Here is a 24,681-nt window from a genome sequence, read left to right on the forward strand (position 1 = left end):
GGCTTCCCGTTATATGAATGAGAGGTATAATTAGCCTGACACATACATTTTTTCCTACCCTTATTTTAACAAGCAGCCTGTCAGCTTTGAGAGGAAATGATCGAATAGAACCATATTCTGTAGCCAGCCCAACATAGGAGCTTCTTCTGAGTTAAGGAATGAAAGAATATCTTGTCTTGTGACACTCTAGGGAAGTCTCTGGACAGCTTCAGAAGGAATTTTTACTTGGGAAAATTGTGCATCATTCATCTTGGGGAAACTTTTTAAAACACCCACCGGGAGAGAAATAAACTCTCCAACTTCGCAGTGAAGGATGGGCTTTGTATCTGTCTCCCTGATCAATAAATCAAAACTGAAGTGGAATATTTTCTTTGCTTCCAAATTAATGTCCCATTCAATTAGGAAATATCCATCAATAAATTAAGATATTTGGGCCAATTTTGGTGCGTTTAGATGTTCGTTCTAAATTCACTCCTGGTGATCCAAAGGCCCTGATTTGAGAAGCGCAAGAAGTATGAGTTTTATTTCTTCTATTGATTCTCTTTCAGCATCTCCACCTCTCTTTTTTAAATTTGTGCCCATCATAGGAGGTGACTGCTTTCAAATGCTAAACCCCCAAAAGGAGGAGTCCATCGGTTCTCCTTAGAACAGGGGTCTCCAAACTTGGCAGCTTGCAGACTTCAATTCCCAGAATTCCTCAGCCAGCCAGCCTTAGAAAAAAGGATGTTGTCTTCTTGAACAGGACTCTGTTCCACCAGCAGATGCAATATGGTCGTTGGCAAAAGGTTTGTCATAGTTAAGTCAAATCCAAATTTCTTTTTTTAAAAAAATAGCTGGACTCAAGCTAGACCAAGGGTGGACAATTATCAGCCTTTTTATGACTTGGGGACTTCAACTCCCAGAATTCCATAAGTTGTAAAGTTGCCATAGTTGCCTGCCCCCTCCGCCCCCCCGCTAGATTCTGCAGGAATGTGAATAAGAGTCCATTCAATCATTCACATTCAGCCTGTGCTCTCATAGTGGCCTTGAATCCACTTATGGATCCAACCCAGTCGTGAAATACAAAATTTGTTACTACTGGTTCTGTGGGCATGGCTTGGTGGTGGTGGGTAATGTAACTGGGTGGGCGTGGCCAACTTTATTTTATTTTTAAAAGCATTTTTTCTACAACCTCTTTGGTCGACCTCAGCAGCTAGGCTGGGCATGGGAGGGGGTAGGGATTTTTGCTACCGGTTCTCCAAACCACCCACTGCCATCGCTACCGGATCGGGCTATCCAGTCCAAATTGGGAGAATTTCACCCCTGATCCAACCTACCCAGACAACCAAGTGGGGCTGTGGAGAACTCCAGCAGTGAGCTACCAACCACTCTGCCTAACTTAATCTGACAGCTTTCAGCAGCTGGGACTGCATTGCCTATCATTCCCAATAAGTACAGGAGTAAAAAACAGACCTATCTGGAGGATGCAAAGCTAAGGAAAGCGAACTGTGTATTCCCCTGATGTGGAAGTCAGAAAGGTTGCCTCTGTTGTGATCCCCCCCCGTCTTATTCAGTGCTGCAAATCTTGTAATAAATGGTAAAAGTGACAGGATTTGATTAATGTCTGCTTCTTTGGAAAGAGATGGCTCTGTTGACCTTCAGCAAAACCTCGAGATTCATGCACAGCCTCTCCCTGCGCGCACCCGAGATCGGTCACCCTTCTCATCACTCAGCTGCCTCTCTTATTAGACTTTTCTAATTGAATTTAGAATAAACTCACTCATGGTTTGCACAAGAAATAATGGGAAATCTTCAGAGACCCGGCAGCAACTCCGCCATCCCATTTGCTGGCTTAAATTGGGTCCTGGGAGTATTTAAGAGGAAAAATAAAATCAGTCTCACAATAACCAAAAGCTTTTCAGGCAGAGAATAAAAGCCGGACGCTGCCCTTTGCCTGGCTGTTTTTCCAGCAGATCAAATTACAGGAATAATAGCCGGGGCTTAAACCTATGAGTGGTATTCAGGGCTGCTACCTCTGAGTGGCCCAAACACTCAGGCTTTGTTCTGCTCCCTTGATAGAGAACCTATAGAGAAAATCACTGTTTCCATTTTAAAGACAGGAAAGCAAAGGACAATAGAAGGGCAGGTTTTAGTCCCCTGATGAGACCGCCTCATGCCTGCTCCTCAAACTAAGGTAAGAAAAAGCAAGCAAGCAGCATTTTTCAATCTAAAACTCCAAAGAAAGGAAATGGGATTTAGCCCTTTGATTAAATTTTCATTCCAGGAAGACCCCAAGTCTCTCATTCACAGCTGCTTCCTGCAAGTTATTCTTCCTTTCACAGCAACTGTGGAAAAAATCTCAGGACCTCAATGCATCAAATGTATTTACAGAACCATTAGCAGAGATAAGAGAAAGAGAGAAAGAAGCAATTCAGGTCTAAGAGAATTATAAACTGATTTTATAGGAGGTTGAAAACCACTTTGGGAAATATATTGGTGCTCTCAGCATGCCAGGTTAATTCGAGGATGGCAGCCTGCCTGAAAATTCAGTTCGGGATGCCAGGAAAACATTCCAGGACAAGCCAATCATAAACCTCTTCTAGAAAGTTGCCAAGAAAGCTATATGGATGGAATTGAGCAGGAAGGAGGCAACGGTGAGCTTCCACTGGCAAAATCTTGCCCAGAAAACTTCAGGGACTCACCAGGAGTCAACACTAACTCGAAGGTATAAAAGCACCAACAACAACATGGTGTGAGATGGCCAGTGAAATAGTCCATATTAAGAGGGGTGGGGGGAAAACAGGGATTAAAGTCAAGCAGTGCTCATAGAAAGAGGGAACAACTAGAGTTAGGTTTTTGTGATGAGGGTGTAAGTGGAAGTCAGTGGAAGATCTTGACAAAATTTGTGGCTGGTGGCTGCAAAAGGCAACATTCTGGGTTACTGTCCATGGTCCTGAAAGAAAAAATGGAGTGGGGGGGTGGGGAGAAAGAATGTGCATTTTCTGGGCCCAGGTGTTATTGCATGGGATTGTTTTTTTTAAATATATTTTTAAAAAAACACCTCTATTTGCTTGGCTGGGTAGCAGTAAAGAACTTATTTTTCCTCTGCAAGGCCCATAGTTAAAAAAGAAAAGGGAAAAATAAATCCAGATACTTTCAAAAGAACTGCAGGTGAGCCCCTGGCAAGAGTGCTTTGGAATTCATAAACGTTTGGCACAAAGACCTGAAATTTTCCAAATGCAGGGGAGCCAGGGTTGAATAATTAGGGATGGAGGTTTAGAATCTTCCCCATTCCCAGTTCACAGCCTGAGTTAGATCTGTGGAATTACATACTTTGGAGCCAGGCCCTGTGACCCCTAACTAGTGGGATGCTTGCAATACCCTCCCTCCCTCCTCAAGCTCAGATTCCCCCATGGAGGGCTGCAAGACCCATGGCATTTATGCCAGGGAGTGAGCCTGCTGCTGCCCACAGATCCCCGTTTGTTCTCTGTGCTGCTAAAACTGGTGGCAGAGTCATCCCTTGTGAATCATGCAGATTAATTCAGTGCTGTGGGGAATTCTGGTGCTCTTGGCCTGCCTCAGAGCTGAGCAGACCCAGGAGGAAAGGCTCCACATGAGACAGATACCCTGACAAGTGCCATCTGCAAGACAAACCACCAAGAAAGCCAAGGACTGAAGCTGTTGGGGAATCATGTGCAACCGCCCACTCCAGCATCTGAGGCAGCTGGCTCAATTTCAAGGACTTGGGAGTGGGGGGGGGGACACATACATTCAATATTCCTGAATGGGTAGTAAGAAAGATCAAAGGCAACTTTGCTAGAGGAAGGGTGGCAACGTTTTCTGAACCCTGCCCAGAGGGACATTAGAAATGGGGGGAGGTTCCCAAGGAACGGGAGGCAGGTGCCATAGGGAGGCCCAGTTCACCTGCAAACCCTCTTTCCCCCTCCCCTGGACAAGCCCTGGCTAACCCCCTCTGCTGCAGCTGCCTTTAAGCTCCATCCTTTCCTAGTCAACACGGGGATGGGATAAATCATCTCATCAGTCGCGATTCCATAAACGGCTTTTTAAAGAGTTTTTTTTGGGGGGGGGAAGGACAGAAACCCAGCCGGGACCAAAGGCATTTCTGGAAGGGTGTTTGCACAGCAGAGCGAAGCCCCAGCTGGGAAAACCAGCAGAGCAAAGTCTGGAGAAGCCATTCAAGGGCTGAATTAGCCACATCAGCCGCTTGACTTTTTTGCAGAGAGTGAGAGCGGCTGGGGGGGGGGACGCTGAGATGACCATAGTGAGGAGGGAGGAGCTGCAGGTTAAAATCAGAGTGGAGCAAAACATTTCCCACCACATATAGAATAGAATAGAATAGAATGGAATGGAATATAGAATAGAATAGAATAGAATAGAATAGAATTTTTTATTGGCCAAGTATGATTGGACACACAAGGAATTTGTCTTGGTGCATATGTCCCACCTTGGAGGAGAAATTCAATCACAGGTCACATAGATGTTTGCAATTACCTGTTTCAAGTGCTGGACATTCTCAGATTTGGGATTTTTCAAACTGGAAGCCTTATTTAATCTGTGGACTTGTCTAGAATGAATAAGTCCAGGTTGATGGACAGCAGTCATCTTTTGCTAAAGAATAGAGACAGATGATAGATAACAATAGCAACACACGTAGACTTATATACTGCTTCACAGTGCTTTGCAGCCCTCTCTAAACAGTTTACAGAGTCAGCCGTTTGCCGCCAACAATCTGGGTCCTCATTTTACCGACCTCGGAAGGATGGAAGGATAGATAAATAGATAGAAGATAGCTAGATAGAGATAGAATAGCTAGACAGACAGACAGATGGTGATAATAGATGATATAGACAGATGATTATGATGATAGACATTTGATAAAGTTGTTGATGATGGATGGATGGGTATGTGTGTGTGTGAGAGAGAGAGAGAGAGAAAGAGAGACAGAGACAGATAGACGGACAGACTCTGGAGAAAATCAAGAAGAGAAACATAGGAACAGCCAAGCCCCTTCCACAACTGTTGGCTGAAAAACAAGCCAACCAGGGCTCTCCTCCCCTCCTCTCATCAAAATAGGAAGGTAAGGAGGTGAGGAAATCCCGACAGGACAAAAACCAAGAACTATAAGCAATAGGCTGAATTATTTCCGCCCATAATAGTCTCCTCCAAGTTTGTGCACAATAAATGTTAGCGGGTGTTTGGGAGGCTAAACATCAGGAACCACCAATAAATAGAAGGAACAAGGGCTGTTTGAAGCTGCCCAGCGGCTATTTTGATCTGGTGGAAAGAGAGGTGGGAGTGGTGGGGGCTGCAGGAGAAATCTTTTTCTGCACAGACCCCAAAGTGGGGAGAGAAGGGAAAACAATCCAGGTCTCTGCCAGGGAAAGCGGGCTGCTTTTATATCTATTTCGGAACATCTAACTGCAAGCGCATCTAATCGAGTGATTGATATTACAGCCTCTCCAGTTTTCAGGCCAAGCCAAGGATCCCAGCTGGGGGTTGGACTCCGAGGATTCAAAGCAGAGGCGAAGTCCCTGTTGATATTCCTCCTGTCAACAACCCCTCCCTCACGATCTGATTGCTGAGTCCGGGGTAAAGCTACAGGGAATTGTATGGCCACAACAGGGTCTCCTGGCAGCTGAGGGTCTTTGCAGGGCAGGGGAGTTGAAGGAGAGACCCACCCTGGTTTGGGTATGGAGAGGTCTCCCCTGGCTGTGGATGGGGAGAGATATGGAGTGCTTGCTCAAATGGACAAAAAGGAAAGCGGTTCCTGGGGAGAACCACAGCCTGTTTTCATTGCTCATTTTGGCTCCCCTTTTCTTCAGCTTAAAAATAACAGTGGAAGAGACGCTGCAGCCCTGAAACTCTGTCATGGATGGTGGAATTAGAGATTGCATGACAGAATCTCATTTGCTCTTTGCTGTTGACAGACAGATTTCACAGGCTGTGCTAATCTGCCTTTGGCTGGACCCTCCATTGCACTGAAAAAGTTTGGGCTGCCAGGTTATTGCCTAGACGTCTTATGCTAAATGTAGAGTACATGATGAAAATCTGACGCTCTTGTCCTTCAAGAATCACCTTGCAGAGAGATGGATGGCAAACAAATTTAATAAATAAAAATAAATAAGGGTTTTGAATAGGCAACAGCTCTTTCAGATTGTAAGCCAAGAGCAATCCTTTCTGCCCTGGGCTGACTCTCAATCCAGAGGTTTCTGGATTTGAACTATCTGTAGTCTGTAGTACCCTTCAAACTCATTGCATGTTAAACTAGCGCTATTCTCATTTGTCCTTAACTGTCCTGCAAGGATGGGGCCATGACACCAAAAGCCTTGCTAAAGAAAGAACCCTCCCCATTTCTAATCTGGATTGGTGGATTGCTTCAAGCCAACAAAGTATAAAAAGAAATCTCTTGCAACAGAATGACTCATTCTAGGCAGCCCCCTCCTGCTGCTTCATCTGGGTGGGAGGGGGGTGGTGTCTTGTGCTCTGTCGTTTGGCCAAGGGGCACTTCGGATCTTTCAGAGATGCAGCACAGCTCTCCAGATTGAAAGTCTTATTTTCCCCAGAAAGGTCAGACCCTCCGAGGTTGATGCTGACTCACTACAGAGAGCAGCAAAGCTAAACCTGAACAATTGCTCTGTGTGGATTGCAGATCTAATTTAGGGCTAATTTAGCATCATTCCGGCTCCAGAAGCAACGGATGCTAGAACCAGGCATTGCTTTAGATTTGATCTCCTGAAGGGCCTTCAACATGGTGGGAGCATGAATATAAAATCTGATCGGGAGCTAGCCCACAATTGGTTAGAAGTTGGGCAGCTAGAGAAATATTGTACAAGTAAATAAGGCACGTCTGTTTCTTAAATCAGGGTATAATTCCCCAAAGCATTGTTTATTTTCATTATTTGACTCCTTGATTTTTAATCATAAACTGCCTCGAGTCTCTCCAGTGTGGTGGTCTTGTAAATTCTCATCCTCAGAAGCACTTTTTGGAGACAAAATCCAAAATGTTGCCCAGCCTCCTGAGATATTATGGTGGCAAAATCAGAGCTGGCATTTGAGTTTGCTCTGTGCTTTGCTATGAAACTATGTGCTCAGGCTTGATAAATTGACACTTGCAGCCTGAAACTTAAATGTATAACTCTGTAGCATCAGAGTGTGTTAATATAATGCAGCTGGCAGTTGGAACAGAGGACCAGCGGGATTAGAATGTCCCAGCCCGCAGCATCCATTGGTATTCATCTGGCTAGCATCCTGTCAGTGTGAGAGAGTTGAGGGGTGTATGGAAAGTGAAACAGTATTTGCTGTGTGAGCAAGAAGGAGACAGGAAGGAGGCTGGATGTAGCTTAGCCCAAGTGTTCTGTATTAGTTGCTTCCTGCTGTGAAAGTAAAACTGAAAGTGAAACTCCTCTCCTCTGCTTGTGTTTTGCATTTGGAACAGATTTCTTTTGAGGTGGGGAGGGGGAGTAGAACTCCTTAGCATGAGAGCATGTTATAATAATCTAGGAAATACTAATGCTCTGATGGTCATTTCAAGTTTGTAGGCTTTATGGTGCTGGATATTTTGTGATTAATATGCGAGTGGTTTTCGCTTTTATAAATATAGATATATATTGATTTTTCTGTTCCTTTAGTCCAACTCCAAAGCAAACCATTACATACCCAACAGTGAATGCAACCTGATTGCCAGCCAAGTGCCCTGCTCGCCCCCAACTCCCCCATGTGCCTCTCGTCAGTGGTTGGACTGAACTCCATAATTCCGGGCATAGCTGGGTCAATTTCCAAGCTGCCACCTGCCGCTGCTTTCTCCCCTATTCCTGCCCACAATTCTCTTCTGTGCTGCTGTCAGCCACCTGCCAGACAAGCCTGACGTAACGTGCCAGCCAAGAGACCCTGGGCCAGCCAACTGGAAAGGCAGGCTGCAGAGAGCATACTGCAGAGCAACAGGAGGGCCTGGCACACATCAAAACGCTGCCACTCTCCAGGACAGTTAATGAGTAACAATCAGCTCTAATACAGCATTTGAAAAAGATCAAAGCCATTTGCCCCCGAGCTCTGAATTCCCCAGATTGCAGTGACGGCCGAAAAACGGAATTTGGATCAGTTGAGGGATCGGATGCACACTAGTCTTTGGCCAATTGTGTTGGTTCTCAACCGCCGGGAAGGTCTGTGACTACCACCAGATGGGAGTTGCAAGGCGATTGACTAAAATATTTCCAAGACCCCGAAAGTGGCCACAGAACCTTCAACTATGCAAAAGACCCATGTTTTAGTTACCCCTCATAAAAAACAAGATGATTTTGTTCCTGCCCAATCGTATCCTACTTTACCAGCAGTCACCCTACAGGTCAAGCATTTGAAAATTCAGCTTAGCAGAGAGAGAGAGAGAGAGAGAGAGAGAGAGAGAGAGGTTGTGCCAGGAATGAGTTGGCGCCAGCTGGTATCTTTAGAAAGGTGTTGGTACCTCCGGTTGTTTTTAGAAGTTGGTATAGATTTAGAGACAGGATTTAAACAACAGTGCTGTTCACAAAAACAGGTTATTAAGATTCCCTGGCATGATGGGCAAAACACAAGAGAGGATTTAAAATTAAGGAGCTTCTAGAATAGATGATGGAATGGTTTAACCCAAGAGGTAAATTTTGCAATCTTGAGCCCACTTTGCTCCTCCTCCTCCTCTTCAAGGACTATTTTTGAATGCTGCCCCTCCTGGTCCTTGAAGGACCTTCAGGCCAAAATACAGGCAGGCCTCTCCCGCCCTTTAAAGTCAGCCAAGATGGTCCTCTCTCGCTATCCCCAAAGTGCCTTTGGAGGGCCACCGCTTCCCTGCACAGGAGACCATTTCTGAGTCATCACCCTCTTGCCCGTCTTAAGTCTCTGCTTCCTGGACATCCCGAGTCCAAGCAGCTGTGTGGCAATTGGACCCCTATCCTTTAGAGATCTAGGGCACCACTTGTTCAATCTAAGCCCCAAACCAAATCCCAAATTCCAGAGCTGCCATTGGGACAGGAAAACGCTCTTCACCTGCCCAGGTATCATTCCAGAGACTCGAGGACCCAACTTCAGAATGGCTCCCAGATCAAATTCCAGCTCAAAGATGGATCAATCCTGAGAAATCCCCTCACCAGAACAGGCTGGGGTTCAAAGGGGGGCAGGGGCGTCTGCCTGAGCCCCTCCAAGTTCCCAAGCAGCTGTGATGAAGAGCAGGGCTCTGGTGATGTCCAGTGGCCAGAATCATTCCATGCAGGCAGTGGCTGGCATTTAGTCTCCTTGCACAAGATCTGAGCCACGTTTCTCCTCTGCTTTCCTTCCCCAACTTGTCTGCCCCATCAGAATACCTGGCCTTTGGGAAAAGCCGTAGCTTGCTGAGTTATTTCAAGACTTGACTTCATCAGTTATCCCTTTGGGTCGCAGAAGATTCTCTCTTGGGGGGCGGAAACCTGTTACAAGTTGGACCTTAAAAAAGCAAGCCAGGAAGAACATTCAACTTGTTTGAGCTGGGATGCTAGAGAGGGCTCCTGCATAGTCCTTGGACGACAAAGGTGACCGGTAAGCAAGTACTGGAGCACATAACACCGAGCATGTCACTAGAAGGCAAAACCACAAAACTGTCTCACTTAATTTGGCCACCATGTCATCTGGGGGAATTCACTAAAAGGAAACCAGGCCACCAAAGAACTTGGTGGCTGGACACCATCAATGTTGTGGTCCACCAGCAGCCTGCGGAGATGGCAACAGAGTCGGACAGCGATGAGGCAGAGGTGAGGCCAGGGCCATTGGGGAGCGAGGTGCAGACTCCAGAGCCTCCAGAGGCTGACAGTAGAGAGGCAGAGGAAGAGGAGGAGCCTGTTCCTAATGCACGCATGAGAAGAGCTGCCAGAAGGCAAGAGCAGCTCAAGCAAAAAAGAGACAACTCGGGAATAGGGCCGAGATGATTGGCCCCTCCCATAAGGCTTAAAACAGACCAGTAACGGTGTTTGGGCTTTGCTGGAAAATGTTGGTAGCTTTGTCTTCTGCTTCGTCTACGTCTTGCATTTATTTTTGTGACCCTTTGGCAGTTTGCCTAATTGGACCAAGGTTTGCGATAGGACTGAGGAATTTGTGTTGGGATGAATTTGTTTTAATTTGAGTTGAACGACACTGGGAATGAAGTAATTCTCAGCTGTTCGAATAGTTTGTTTTTTCATGGACTGAATTTCCTACTACCTACTTGGGCCTGGGTCACAACAATCAAAGCTGACACCAGCCAGAGCATAGAACAACTGAAATAAGTTGTGCAAGATCAGAAGATGCGGAGAGGCCTGACCGGTAGAATCACCAAGAATCGGACACAACTGAATGGATAACGTGATCATCATCGCGCTTGGGGGAGATGATCTACCCAACCTGACTGACCTTCGTCATCCAGCCCCAGGATTCGAATCCACTGACCAAGGGCCCTAACTTTCCTCCCCACCCCCACGTGTCCATGCAAACACCAGTCCGAGACCCAGATTTAATGAACATTTATTTATATACAGGCTTATACACATAGTTCCCAAGCAGAGGGTTCCCCCTCTGCCCTTCAGTGCTGTCTTGTCTGCATTTCATTTACAGTCCACATCAATTCTACACAACCCACCGGACAACAACGGGGAAAGGGAAGGAGGAAAGGAAGGAAAACAGCCTCTTCCAGTTTGCCCAATTCTGTCCAGGGACCCCTAGATCAGGCACGTTTGCTGCTGCCCCCCCTGCCCCCCTCAGCAAAGAGAGTCCCCAGCCCTCCGGAGGAAAAGCTGCTGGCCATTCGCTGGCAGAATGCCAAGAACTTTCAGGGTGGCACTCTTAGAGCAACAGCAAGTGCCAGTATCAAATGCTGGGGAAAGGGACTGGGCATGGACCGCAAAGGGGCTTCTGCTAGGCTAGGAGGCTACAGCAGCTGCCCCACACCTTAGAATGCCCCACATAATTAATCTAGAGATGCGGAAGGCAAGCTCGGGTATCATTCCGTTAGGATCTGTCCCGCCCCACTTCCTCTCAAAGAGGAGCCCCGAAAAGCCTCTGCCCCTTCCAAGCTTCCACGGGGTGGGGAAGGGGAATGCACGACCTTTCACCTCTCTGAAAAGTGGGAGGGGGGGTCTTGCTTTAGGAAAATAGGGCAGCCAACCACTACAGCAGGATTTGCTCTCCACCATGATGTAGCTCCATATCTTTCTCTCAAATGGCTGGACCCACCAAGGTCTCAGAGCATGCACAGAGTGTAAATCTGCCACCCCACTCCCAAGATCAGATGAAAGATCTGATCTTCTCCTTTTGTTCTGGGGGGGGGGCAATGGGAGATTTCCATCCCAGAAGGACAGGAGTTTGCAGCTCACTTGCTCTCCCCCTCCTCAATGTTATGCCAGAAGGGCCTGGACAAGTGACACGGGGCCCAGAGCCAACTGAGGAGGGGATACCAGGAGCCAAAAAGGAATAAAAGGGGGAGACAGAAAAAAAACACCTGGATGCAGGTAGCCTCCTTTCTCTCCAAAAAAGAGGATTCTGCACCCTTAGATGATTTCAGTTTTGTTTTTAGTAGGTATTTCGGAAAAGAATTGAAATTAAACATATTTTGGACACTTGTACGAAATGCCCAGTGATTCTACAAATGAAATCTTGATGGCTGCCCCTCATCTTCAACTTCAGAACCCCCAATTCTCCGAGGGGCCCCTTGTGCTCAGGACTTCGTCTCGAAGCTATTTTGGGCCCTTGGCTTTGCCCTCTGATCTTGGGTCCTGGCTTCCTGGACATTGGGGGGCAGGAGGATGGGGGTGCCAGGCACGCCGATAAAGATCTGCTGCCCCGATGAAGTATTGGCCCTCAGCAAGGGGAAACATGCACGTGCTTGATCCAAGACCCAGACTCTGCAACCTGAAAGGGCTGTCCGAAATGTTTCTTGGGTCCCTACGGTAGCAGTTGCTGGACAGCAAAATCACCACTATGGGGATAAGGGGGTGAGTGGGAGGAAATGACAAAGAAACTGAAAAAAGAAGATGGAGCAGCGGGGGCCTTCGACTCTTCCTGCAAATGAGCTGTGTTGAGCTTTGGAGGAATGGGTCCTCCAAGTGGCATTCCGGACTTGCAGCTCCTTACCTGTAAGCTCACACCTGCTGTTCAGATCCTACCTCAGCCAACCCTAAACAATGCGGCCTTGAGAACAGGGAGAGGGGGCACCCTAGTGTGCCGGGCTGAAGAAAGTAGTCCCCGAGAGCACGTATTGGGCCTCTGGGCTTCAGTGGAAGTAGGGTCCCTGCAGCACCCTCAATCTTCCTTTCCCCCCTTCTTAGGCTCTGCTACAGAAAACCCTCCTTCGTGGCTGCTCTTCATGCAAACCCAAACCTTCCCTGGTTCCAGACCGAAGGGCAGAGATCACCTTGGGTGGCAGCAGTCCCCTCGGCTGCCATGACTGGCAAGAGGCCTACACTCCCAAGAAGGCCAATGCTGCTCAGGCACAAGGACAGGCAGGGCTGGTGTGCTATTTGATGTGCTCGGCTGCGTGCGATGAGCAGTAGTACTTCTTGTGGGCAATGAAGGTGGACAGGCTGCTGAACTTGATGTTGCAAAGGCGGCAATAGCGGTGGCTGCCGTTGGCCACAGGGGTGGGCGGCCCTTTGCCGGAAGGGGTCTGCGCACCTTTGTCCGTATACCCAGAAGAGGGGGCGCTGGGGAGGGCCTCGGGCATGGGTGAGAGGGGCAAGGGGACAGAGGGGGAGAGGGGCAGGAGGGGCTGGGGAGAAGCCGTGGGTCGAGGGCTCCCATTGGACAGGGGAGGGATGGGTGCCTCTTTGCCATTGAAGCTGTCCTTGGGCAGTCTGGGGGCCGGCTGTGGCGGGGAAGTGGCTGGCAGTGAGGGAAGCGGGCTGCCATCGGCCAGCGTCCGGGTGGCCTCTATCAACGTGGCCCCTGCTGCTGTTTTGGTCACAAACAGTCCATGAGTATTTCGGAAGTGCTCTACCAAGTCTCCCTTCACAGTGCCATTGATGGGGCAGTAAGGGCACATGGCCAGGGGCACCTTGGCACCTGCGAGGTGCTGAGCTTTGCCCTCCAGGTAGCGCTGCTGCTGCTGGAGTGGCTCTACGGCAGGGAAGCTGGCTGGTGCAGCCACGGGGCTCAAGGAAGGCACCACCCTCTCCACCTTGATTGGTACCCCTTCGGGTTCCTCAGCCCGACCCTCCGGGCTGTCTTGGACCTTCCGAGGTGCTGGGGTGGCCCCCTTGATCTTCTGCAGCTGCTCTATGGTGCTGGTCTGCAAGGGCGTGGCTGGGCAGTAGTACTTCTTATGGGCCAGGTAGCTGTCGAGGCTGTGGAAGCTGATCCGGCAGGCCGTGCACTCGTGGTAGTCCGCCAGGGGAAGGAGGGAGGCTGGGAGCACCCGGCTCCCACTGCTCAGGCGGGGCTTCTTGCTGAGGTCGATGGGGCCCTCGGCATCCGGGCTCGAGCTGGGAGATGGGGTGGCCTTGACCACCGAAATGAGAGCAGGGACCACAGGGGGCACCTCAGGGCGTGGGACCTCTGGGGCAGCCCCCAGTTGGCTGCTGGCATTGTGGATCTCGTAGAGCTTGCGGCGTTTGCGAGTGCGGATCGGCTGGGGGAGGAAGGGCAGCTTGCCGGCCGCACTGCTCCGGCGCAGGGGAGGGTCGTGGCGGGAGGCGCAGTAGTAGCGCTTATGCACCATGTAGGTTTCATGGCGGCTGAAACGGATGTTGCAGGCTTCGCAGATGGTCCGGTTGGGGTCATCCTCTGGTTCCTCCACAGAGCTGGCCCCTGGGCTTGGGCTCCCCTCGCTGATGCGCCCAGTTCCATCCGTCTCAGGAGAGGGGCTGGCTTTGGCTGTGCCTTCCTCCACTTTGACCTCTTGCTTGATCTCTAGGGCGGGAGGGGTGGTATTTCCCTCCGGTTCCCCCTCCTGGGCTGTGCTGCTCTCTCCGGGCGACAGACGTGGCCCAGTCGTGGTTGGGCCTTTGGGCGCAGTGGCCGGAGCCGTCTTGGCTTTGCGCAGGACAGAGGGGCTCTCCTCAGCCAGGCGTCGGCTGGAGCAATAAAGACGCTTGTGGACGTAATAGTTGTTGATGTTGTTGAACGTGATCTCGCACTCAAAGCAGGTTGCGCCCTTGGGCACGGGGGTGCCTGGAAAAAGGGCAGGCGGCACCCCACCGTGGCCTTGCTTTAGGCGGCTGTGAACCAGCTCGGACATCTTGGCCAAGATTTCGGATGCCTGGGGCAGCACGGAGGCTTCATGGCCAAACAGGTACTGGGGCAGAAAGACGGTACCTCCGGAGGTGCTGGCGCTAAGCTCACTGGGCACCGGGCTGGATCCTGGCGTGGGGCTGGTGATCTCTGACTTCACCTTCACAGAGTGCAGACTGTGGGGTGAGGGCACCCTGGAGGACGTATCCGTCTCCGTCTCGGGTTCAGGAGCTACCTCTTCTTGGGGGGCTCCTTGAGGGTCTTCCCCCTCATCTAAAGGCTCTTCCTTGATTTGCACGGGCGGGGCCCCATCAAACCAGCTGGCAGCAGGGCTCTTTTCTTGGGAGGGAGAGCCGTTTCCTGCATCCTCTGCAGGGGACCCCCTCGCGTCTTGTGAAGGGGATTTGGCGGGGGTCTCTGGTGGGGTCTGCTGAACAGCTTTGAGCTCCGAGTTGGGCAGAGCTGTCGCTGCGAGACTATGCAAGACCACGTGCTGCTGGAGGCTGGTCAAGCAATTGGCCACGTAGCCACAGAAGCTGCACTTGAGCGCAGAGGATGAGCCTGGAGAACTCAAGCCTGCAAGAAGGGAAGATAAACAGAAGGTTGAGCCTTTATGGGAAAGCAGACGGGGTGGCTGAGCTCACACGTTGGCTCCTATGTCACCATCATTGCATAAAACAGTTGACCAGCCTTGCACAAATCATGCAAAAGTCACCCGCCTGAGCATCTTCTGGGAACTCAGTGATCTTCTTGCTCTCCAAGGTCATATCCATCAGCATGAATTCAGAGGACCCCATCTCTCATGGCTTATTGTTATTAACTTGACCTGGCAACCTGGTCAATTGCTGCCAATGCCAATCCACTTATGGACAGCGGCTAGAATTCTCCAGTCAATTCACTACCTACCTACCTGTTATTTTTTTTTAAAAAAAAAAATGCAATTTTATGAAACAGATTCTTCAAAACTCTTATCAGCCCCGGTTGGACCTTCTAACCAGGACAGGGTATCTCTACCAATGATGAAACTAGGTAGTTTGGGTAATGAAATGAGCACCAAAGATCCCTCATTTCAACCCGGAACTCCAAATATTCTCCTCTATTCACAGGCTACCTCTGGAACCCCCTCACTTACCCGGGGCCATTGGCTTAGTGGTGGAAGCAGGGATGGTAGGGCCTGGGGAATAGACTTCTCCTTTGGAGCCAGGCTGGCAGATCATGTGATTGGTGACCAGGTGGCTGTAGAGGATGTCCCGAGTGGTGGAGATGAAGCCACAGCTATGGCAGACACCTGGAAGCACAGGAAACTGCCTGATTCTTGATCTGTTGAACATTAAACTACCAACTTGGGCTGCCAGGAGCTCTCCATACACTTGTTGATGGTGGGCACCAGCTAGTGAATCTGGAGACATCTGCATGCAAAGCTGGTGGTCCACCAGTAGCCTAGATTCCAGTTACATGAGGGGTTACTGATACTGGTGGAGACCAAGTGTACAGCGGATAGGATGAAGCAGCTTATATGGACAAAGGTGACTTAGAAGCGTAGTAAATGAACTTATAATCATTGAGGTCTATCCATCTAATCTAAAATTATAGAGTAGATAGGACTTCCCAGAGTTTCAAGCCAAACTCTTCCGTCTGCAGATGTTGAACTTAGGACCTTCTGCAAGTCGAGCAAAGGCTCTGCCACTCAGATCTGGCATCTCCAAGAGGCATCTAACAGTGGCCAACTCTCTTCTCCCTCCTACCATAAGACCACACAGTTTTGCCCAGTTTTCCGCCACCAACATCTTCTGTCCAACTAGAGGAGCCCAAGACTTTCTCCAAACCCACAACCAGGTAAGCTCAACCATGAGAGGGCCCAACAGGCAACTCTGGGGAGTAGGACCCTGGGCAGAACAGAAGCTCCCAGCGCCATCAAGAAAGCCTTCCTTTGGCCTTGCACCAGGATTCATGAACCAGGAAGAGTAATGTGTCCACAGCTAATGGGTCTTTCATGCCATACTTCCAGCCCCGAGTCCAACTTACCATTCAAGGTATCTGTGTGTACTTTGAGGTGTCGCTCACAGTTTGCTTTTGTTGTGAAGGCAGACAGACAGATGAGGCAGACAAATGGCCTTTCTCCTGAAAAAGAAGCCAGAGGAGAATTGCAGGACTTGGACAAAAATGGTGTTATTTCCTTGCCCCAAAATGGCAGAGCTGGCCCACAGTTTTCTGCATGGCTCTGCAACATGACGGAGAGGTTAAAGTACACCTGTTGATGGGTGCACCTCAGTGGGGAAATGCAATTTTTTTTTGGTTACTGGTTCTGTGGGCGTGGCTTGGTGGGTGTGGCTTGGTGGTGGGGGTCATGTGACTGGATGGGCGTGGTCAATTTTTTAAAAAACTTTTAAAAGCATTTTTTATTACCTATTCATCTGAACCGGTATTAAAAAATGTTTTTAAAAAGTAGAAAAAAGGTTCCCACAATCGCACAGCACAGCTGTGATCGTGGGAACCTTTGTTTTTTTTACTTTTTAACGCATTTTTTTACTACTGGTTTGCCCGAACCAGTAGTTTTTATCACAATCGGTTCACCAGAACCGGAGCAAACCAGTAGCATTTCACCCCTGGTGCACCTTAAAAAAAACCAGTTGGACTTCGGCAATGGCCGAGATCTTACTACCAGCAATTATTCTCTTTATATTAGAGAATAACCCCACAATGGTACCCAGGCTTCCTATCGGTCTCCTACTTCGAACGTGGGCAGGCTTGCAAACCTTTGAAAGCTGGGCTGAGCTTGAGCCTGTGCATGCAGCCTCTGGGGCCCCTTTTTCCTGAACCTCCCCCAGCTCAGCCCCCCCGGAGCCCTTCTGCCCCTTCCCACCCAGCCCGGGTCCTCCCAGGAATGGCGCAGGTCTTACCGCTATGGCTGCGCATGTGGATCTCCAGGGAACTGGCACTGGGGCAGCTCTTTTGGCACTGAGGAAAGGGGCAGATGCGCTCGTTGGGGTAGGCGTCCTTGGGCTTTTCATCCAGGGTAGGCGAGGTGGTGTTCTGGCGGCTGGCGCAGTAGTACATCAGGTGGGCCTGCAGGTTCCGCTCACTCCGGTACCAGATGCCACAATCCTTGCAGGGAAAGACGTCCTCTGGAAGGCAGAAGAGAGTCAGAGGAGGAGGAGGAGGAGGAAGGCAGCCTCGTTTGCAGACAGAGAACCATCCAAGGATGTGGATTTAGGGCAGGAGAGCGACCGGTCCATCTTTCCTCCATCATGAAGCCCAGTCATAAAGCTCAGGGGCTGCCATCCTTAGTTTTTAGTCTGGTCCAAAAAGATGGGATTATTTACAGGAATACAGTGGTGGCTTCTTTGTCTGCTTCCTTCCTTCCGCTAGATTTCCATTTCTACAGGCTGTTGTCCATTTACAATCATTCGTTTAGCGGGCATTTGAACTTACAACAGTACTGGAAAGACAGACTTACAACCGGTCCTTGCACTTACAACCATTGTAGCATCCCCGGGTTCTATGGATCAAAATTCAGGTGCTTGGCAACTGGAATCTATTCACAATGGTTGTAGCATCCCTCCCTAAGGCCTCTCCCTACCGCTCCCCCACCCCCCTTGATAATCCAAGGTGAAACCCACTATGAAATCAAGAAGATTCTTGACTCTAGACTCTACCGAGGTCAATTACAATACTTAGTCCACTGGAAGGGATACCCATTATCTGAATCTACTTGGGTCAAAAGTTGGAAAGTGAATGCGGACAATTTAGTTAAACAATTTCACGACACTTTCCCTGACAAACCTAAGAAACCTCTTGGAGGGGGGAGGGGGGGGTAGAAGGGAATTATGCACCGTTGGCACTTTTTTTTTATCGACTCTTTGTTTTTCTTTCCTAGGATATAGTTTCTTTTCCAAGAGGGGACGCCTGTCAGGCCTGGAAACCATATTAAACTTTAGGTTTCCAGACGCTGCCACATTTTTATCTTGAGGGGAGGAGGGGGGGTTGAGGGGTATGGTAACATTCTTCAAGCGGTCAAGGTCGGATGGTGTTCACGTCTTCAGGAAGAGTGGCAAGAAGTTACTCGAATGAACTGGAAGAACGTGGGACCATGTGATCATCAGAGGGGTCAGGGGGGTGGGACTATTGGGGTTTGTATAACTGGGGAAACGAATCCGGAACTTCAGTTTTGGGAATTGCACTCATCGTGTGCCAGTCTCCTCATGCTAGTAAAGGACTTTGAGAAAAAGAAAAGATGCCTCCGAGTCTCTTTTACGCAGAAGAGGTATTTCTGGAACCCTGACATTGGGGTTGTGTGAACACCACCTGTGAACTTCCCAGCTGTCTTCTGACAAGCAAAGTCAATGGCGGAAGCTGGATTCCCTAATGTCTATATGATTCACTTAACAGCCACGACAAAAGAAGGTTGTAAAATCGGGCATAGCTCACTGAACAACCGTGTTTCTTAACAATGGAAATTCTAGTTCTAATTGTAGCCGTAAGTCAAGCAGTACCGGTAACAATTTGATTATATGCCGTGAAGTCACGGTCCACTCTTAGGGACCTCATCCACCACTACACCTTCCTGATGTTCTTTCATCCTCCCTCCCAGGAAGACCCCACCAAGCACAAGGAGGCAGACCGGCCAGAGCTGGGGAAGGGGCTGTCCCGAGTGTGCACACGATGGGCAGGACGGAACAGAAGCTCCAAAGGGTGTTTGAAGAGGAGTCAGCTAATGGTAAGATGAACCACTGAAGTCAGACCCAAGGCTGGGACCGACAGGCTAATCCAGTGATGGCTAACCTTTTTGCCATTGTGTGCCAAAAGCAGGGGGAGCGTGGAAGGGTTGCATGCACATGTGCCCTCAACCCATAATTCAATGTGCCCCATGCATGTGTGTCGAACCCCCTTGTTCCCCCCACTTTTGCACGCGATAGCACGGTGGGCCTGGAAGGCCTGTTTCTGGGAGCCTGGGGAGGGTGAAAATGCCCCCCCCCCGGGAGGCCGGAAACAGCCTGTTTCCCAACTTCCAGTGGGCCTGGAAGGCCGAAAATTAGCTGGCTGGCGCACACATGCACACTGGAGCTGAGCTAGGGCAACTCTCATGTGCCCACAGATACGCGTGCCATAGATTCACCATCATGGGTTAATCCAACAGAAGAGCAGCTGCCAGACATGTGGACTTCAACTCCCAGAATCCTCAGGAGTCAGCATCCATGGCTCTAGCAGGGATTTCTGTGGGGAGGCCCTAACTGATCACTTACTGTTGACAACTGCCGTGGCTAAGATGGCTGCCATCCCCGCTTGCTGGGGGAGCAGCTGGATTTCGGAAGGCAGAGCGACAGGGGCGGCAGAGTCCCCACCCTCCATCTTCCCAGTGTGGTTGGGGATCCCCATCGGCTCAGCCATGACGAATGCCTTGAGCGCATCTCCTTCGGAAAGAGGCTTGGTGGTTTTACACCATATGGAGTCATCTGGAAATGGAGGAGGAGAAAAAAAATAACACAATTATGGGAGCCACAAGTTTTCAGAAGCAGCAGCGTCCGGCCTCAGTTCTTGTTTGCTCTGTGAAATGGCCAATATTTTGCCCAGAGAGGTGATCTCCTTCCGTTGGGACCTAAAATCTCCCAACAGCCTTGAGAAAATCACCCTCCCCAGACTCTGTTATTCCAAAGCCAACATTCTAGGAGGTTTAAGGAGAAAGAGAAGCTGTAAAATAAATGTTATGCAGTGGAATTTGAATTGATTTCCAAACTGAATTCAGCAACAACTTTGATGGACAGCAGAATGATCTGAAAAATTTATTAACCACCAGCTGCTCATCGGATTGTCCAAGTGTGTGGATAAAGAGGGGGATAAAACATATATCTAAAATATTGTATGTACATTTTTATACTGTATATACTTTTATCTCTCTCTCTCTCACACACACACGCACATTGTATAGGGGCATCAGAGAGATCATTGTTAAATGTATAAAAAGTGTCTTCTGCCTTCTTGGGATGATGTGCAATTATTAAACATTCTCTTATTGTTTATTATTCTCACAAATAATTCCCTCAACTCTGTCAAACTATTTACCAAGCCTGCACTACTATTAATCTTCTCATCGTTCCCATCACCATCTCCTTCTACTTATGACTGTATGACTAACTTTGTTGCTTGTATCTTTACGATTTATATTGATATTGATTGTTTCCAGATTGTTTATTTGTAGCCTATGACTATCATTAAGTGTTGTAAGTGTTGTACCTTGATGAAGGTATCTTTTCTTTTATGAACACTGAGAGCGTATGCTCCAAGACAAATTCCTTGTGTGTCCAATCACACTTGGCCAATAAAGAATTCTATTCTATAAAAAATTCTATTCTATTCTATTGCCAAATACCCTGAGAAACTCTCAAACAAGCTGATCAAAAATTATACACCCAAAACTTAGGCTGAAGTTGCTTAGTCACTGAGATGCTTGGTGTCTCTGAGGATTCAAATTAAAGAACAGCTAATTGGGCCAAGAGCTTTAAAGGGCAGGCAGGAGCATCGCTGCCCTTTTAGTTATGGTTTTGACTTTGATCTTTGCAATGCACACAACCAAAGGAAGGTGGCAGTGTTGGACCACACATTCACAAAAAATGGAACACTGTTCTTTCTGGCTCTCTCCCCGATCGATTGCTTAGCACGCCTGACCTGTCCACTCCGAAGCCCTTTGCTCGCATCCCTTCTTTGGGCTACGCCTGGAATTCTACCCCTGGAAAGATCTAGCACTGTAGACCCACCACCCTTTCCCAAAATCTGCTTTTTCCAACAGGGCTACAATTTAATCCCTAAATCCTCGTGCCTGTGGGTACTCATTTACTACACCTGTACCTTCCAACTCATTGACTTCCCTACTTCCGCTGTTTCCTCCATATTTTGCCTTTGAGTATCGAAGGAGGCGCCCTACTTGTCAGCCCCTCTTTGCTGCTTGAAATATACTGACGGACTAAGTACAGCTAGTCCTCAATTTACAACCATTCATATAGTGACCATTCAGCGTTACTACGGCACTGAAAAAGAGACTTACAACCGGTTCTTGAATTTATGACCATTGCACCATCCCCACATTTATGGGATCAAAATTTGGGTGCTCGGCCACCAGCACATATTTCCAATGGTTGAAGTGACCCCGAAGGTGATAAACATTGGCTGTGACTCACTTAAGAGCCTTGTTTAGCAATGGAACTTCTGATCCCAACTGTAGTTGTAAACCCATCACCCATCTCCTTCCACTTATGACTGTGTGACTGTAACTTTGTTGCTTGTATCCTTATGATTTATATTGATATTGATTGTTTCCTGATTGCTTATTTGTACCCTATGACTATCATTAAGTGCTGTACCTTGGAATTCTTGATGAAGGTACCTTTTCTTTTATGTACACTGAGAGCAAATGCACCAAGACAAATTCCTTGTGTGTCCCATCACTCTACCCTACCCTACCCTACCCTTCCCTATCATGACAAGGATTACCTGTATGGTTAACATCAGACATCAGGTGTGTACTAGCATGAGGATAGGGATAATTAGCTCCTGAAAACAAGTAAATTGTACTTCTCCTTCGAAGAGGTGTTTTTAGCAGCCTTAACGCTACCGGGACGAACCCATCGCTTCCCCCTCCCCACCCCAAACCAGGCAGGGCTCACTGCACAAGTGCTGACCTTTCTTGTAGATCACCGAATTGGCGTCTGCTTCTCCAGGGACCAAGGAAAGCTGGGCCAGCCAGCACGTGTCGTCCTGCAGAATCAGGGTCACGGGCGGGTTCAGCTGAGAAGAGAAAAGAAGTGGGTTGAACGCTCCAGTCACTCCCTTCCGGCAAAAGAGGTTCCGCTCTGAACTCCAGCAAAAACAAAACCTGCCACCACTGGAAGAGCCACGTGAGCTGGCCAGAACTCAAACTTTGGCCATGCATTTCAAGGCAGCCCAACGGTTGGGAAGGCAGTCGTGCCGGAAGCTCCAGGAGATGCTCAAATTTCCCACACGAATGCACCGCAATGGCGGGATGGGAATTCCACCCGGTTCATCTTTTCAACTGGCACCCCTCCCCATTTCAAGAGCTGGGCTGGCCCCACCCTCAGGGAGTCAGAAAGGCAAGAGCATTGGACCAGTGGGTGATAATGGAGCTGCCTGGCACACCCCCCCACCCCCATCCAAAGAGGCAGAAATACGAACTGACTCCAGCCATCAGTGCTGGGGCGAGGGAGGGTCTGGGCTACGTGGACACGTGTCTCCCGAGTCTGCCCAGGTCAGTGAGTGGCTTCCTTCCTCGCTCCAGTGGTGACGTGATCCACGTGGCCACGGCATGAAGCTTCCCTTCCGGACGGCTGCTCAGCAGGGCCACGGCAGCCCCGAGGAGTCAGGGGGCCTCCGCCCAAGGACAGCCCCCCCCCCTTGTGGAAAGTGACCCGGCGGCCACTGCGGCCCCAGCACGAACACAACAAGCTTGTTATTTCCTCTTCTTCGTCACCCGCGGGCCAAGCCGTGCCGGTCGGGGAGGAAGCAGCCACTTCACCCCTAACCTCGGTGGTGTGCAGGGAGGAAAAGAGATTAGAGGGGGCAGAGGAGGAGGAGGAGGAGAGGCTGGATTGCTGGAGTGGGGGGTCAGTCAGCCAAGCTGGGCCCCACTTTAGCAAGACAAAAGGAAGCAGTGTGACACTCTGACCAGGCACAGAGCCTGGGGTGGGTGGGTGGGGGCTGCTAATGCAGATGTTCAGCAGTGATGGGAAGGGATGGGCAGGTGAAACCACTTTGCTTGAGCCCTCAGGACCCCCATAGAAGGACTGGAAAGTTTCTGGAGAACAAGATGGCCCTGAATTGTCTCTCGTTGAATTCCCACCCATCCCCAATTTGGTCTTTGCAGCGGAAGAGACAATTGGAATGTTCTGCTCAGGGAGGGACACCCACAGACTGGTTTTTTGGGGAGTGCAGAAAACTGGAAGATCAGCTTATGATCCCGACTTAAGAGATAGATGGGAATCAAAAGCAGAGAATAAACAGCCGACAGCCGGAAGGTCCCCGTCCATCCAGGCTCCCTCCGGTGTTGCTTCCGAGACAGAGAAAGATTCAGAGGAGTTGTGGATCATCCCCCTACTCGCCCCAGGAGACTCCCCTGTCCAATGGACCCCCTCAAGGGACACAGGAATCCTGCACTTTCATCCCCCACAACAAATAACCAGGTGTGTCTGGTTCCAGTGACCCGCTCTGTCAATACAAAATGTACCTTTTTGCCAAATTCCAGGGAAAACCAGCCGTTTCTCAGCACACTGCAATTTCCTCCCCGGGTATTAACGTGGTTTGCAGCTTACGGACCCACTCTACGCGCCCTGGGGCTTAGGCCCAAGTGGCAGATTTTGTTTCGCTTCCTTCCCCCACCCCTCTGTGGGCCGAGGAGACCCTCCACCCAGGCAGGAGCCAACATTCACCCCTCCTCTGAGATTTGGAGGGGTCTCCCCCTCTATTTCAAGGCCCTGTTTGAACGAGTGTGGCAAATGAAGATGCCAACCAGAGAAAAATATTCTGTCCCTTTGATAGACATGGGCTCTTCTAGCAAGGGGCCAAGGGAAAAAAACACCACTTTCCTCCTTGGTGGTCAGGGGTGAGGTGAACTGCTGCTGAATATGGAGGCTCGAATTTCCACTTCCTCCAAATAGCTGCTGAAGAAGAAAACGGTCCAGCGCACGAGGCCTAGCAGGACTTTGGGGGAAAACGCAACGCGGCCTTTGCGTAGCTGCATGCGCCCCCTTTGACGGAGCCAGAGGGGAGGAAGAGGAGGAGGAGGATCTAGGGAAGGTCCCAGGCTGTTTCCCTCTTCCCGTCTGCCCCATTCCGTTCCCCCTCAGCCCTCGCGCCTCCCTGCCTCCTGCACCGCTAATGAATATTAATGAGAACGAAGGAGGGTGAGGGGGAAAAATTAATCTGCCTGATCCTTCAATGGCTGCAGCAGTAACGATATAAAATCTAATTATCCGTCCCAATATTTCTAAACCCTCCACTCAGACTGACAGTCTTCGTCGGTTTAAGGCTTATCGTTCCAAGGAGCGGAGTGCTCAAGGCTTGATAATAACACACACGTGCAAGCTCCTCTCTCTCTCTCTTTTTCTTGCACACGCACACGCAGAAAAGACACACACTTTTGCTGACGGTACAAAAATAACAGCCTTCCTACCACGTCTCTCTGCCTGGGATTGCACGTGCCCGAAAACGGGAGCCACCCCAACGCAGAAGGAAGGGGCAGCACTGCCACGTGGCTGGAATGGGGTAGCGGGGGGGGGGGGCACAACTAGGAGATCAGCTGATTCAGCACTTGGGTTCTTCTCCCCCTCCCCCCTCCCCTTCCCGGGCCTGGCATCTGTGCCCAGGTCCCTCAGTGCCACATCCAGCTTCGCAGAGACCTTGTGGGTGCGGAACAGATGTCAGCTCCACGCAGTATCCCATTTTGGCCTGCGATCCTGTTGCACACCCCAAAAGTCTAGG

The 24,681-nt window shown here is 49.6% G+C and overlaps 1 protein-coding gene across 2 annotated transcripts in view; it reads right to left on the reverse strand.

Annotated features, from left to right (window-relative positions):
* Nucleotides 1-10,481: 10,481 nt before the first annotated feature.
* LOC131184258 (zinc finger protein 469-like) overlaps nt 10,482-24,681 on the reverse strand; it is a 272,266-nt gene continuing 258,066 nt past the window's right edge. The window contains exons 8-13 of one of the 2 annotated variants that reach the window (XM_058155368.1): nt 21,870-21,975; nt 19,440-19,649; nt 17,097-17,321; nt 16,222-16,317; nt 15,329-15,484; nt 10,482-14,772 (exon numbers count right to left, since the gene is read on the reverse strand). In XM_058155368.1, coding sequence (XP_058011351.1) covers nt 12,485-14,772; nt 15,329-15,484; nt 16,222-16,317; nt 17,097-17,321; nt 19,440-19,649; nt 21,870-21,975 — 3,081 coding nt within the window. In that variant the 3' untranslated portion in view covers nt 10,482-12,484. The remainder of the gene's footprint in view (nt 14,773-15,328; nt 15,485-16,221; nt 16,318-17,096; nt 17,322-19,439; nt 19,650-21,869; nt 21,976-24,681) is intronic. The other variant, XM_058155369.1, reaches the window with a different exon arrangement.

The sequence above is a fragment of the Ahaetulla prasina genome, chromosome 12, assembly GCF_028640845.1.
Source record: "Ahaetulla prasina isolate Xishuangbanna chromosome 12, ASM2864084v1, whole genome shotgun sequence".
Taxonomy (NCBI): Eukaryota; Metazoa; Chordata; class Lepidosauria; order Squamata; family Colubridae; genus Ahaetulla; species Ahaetulla prasina.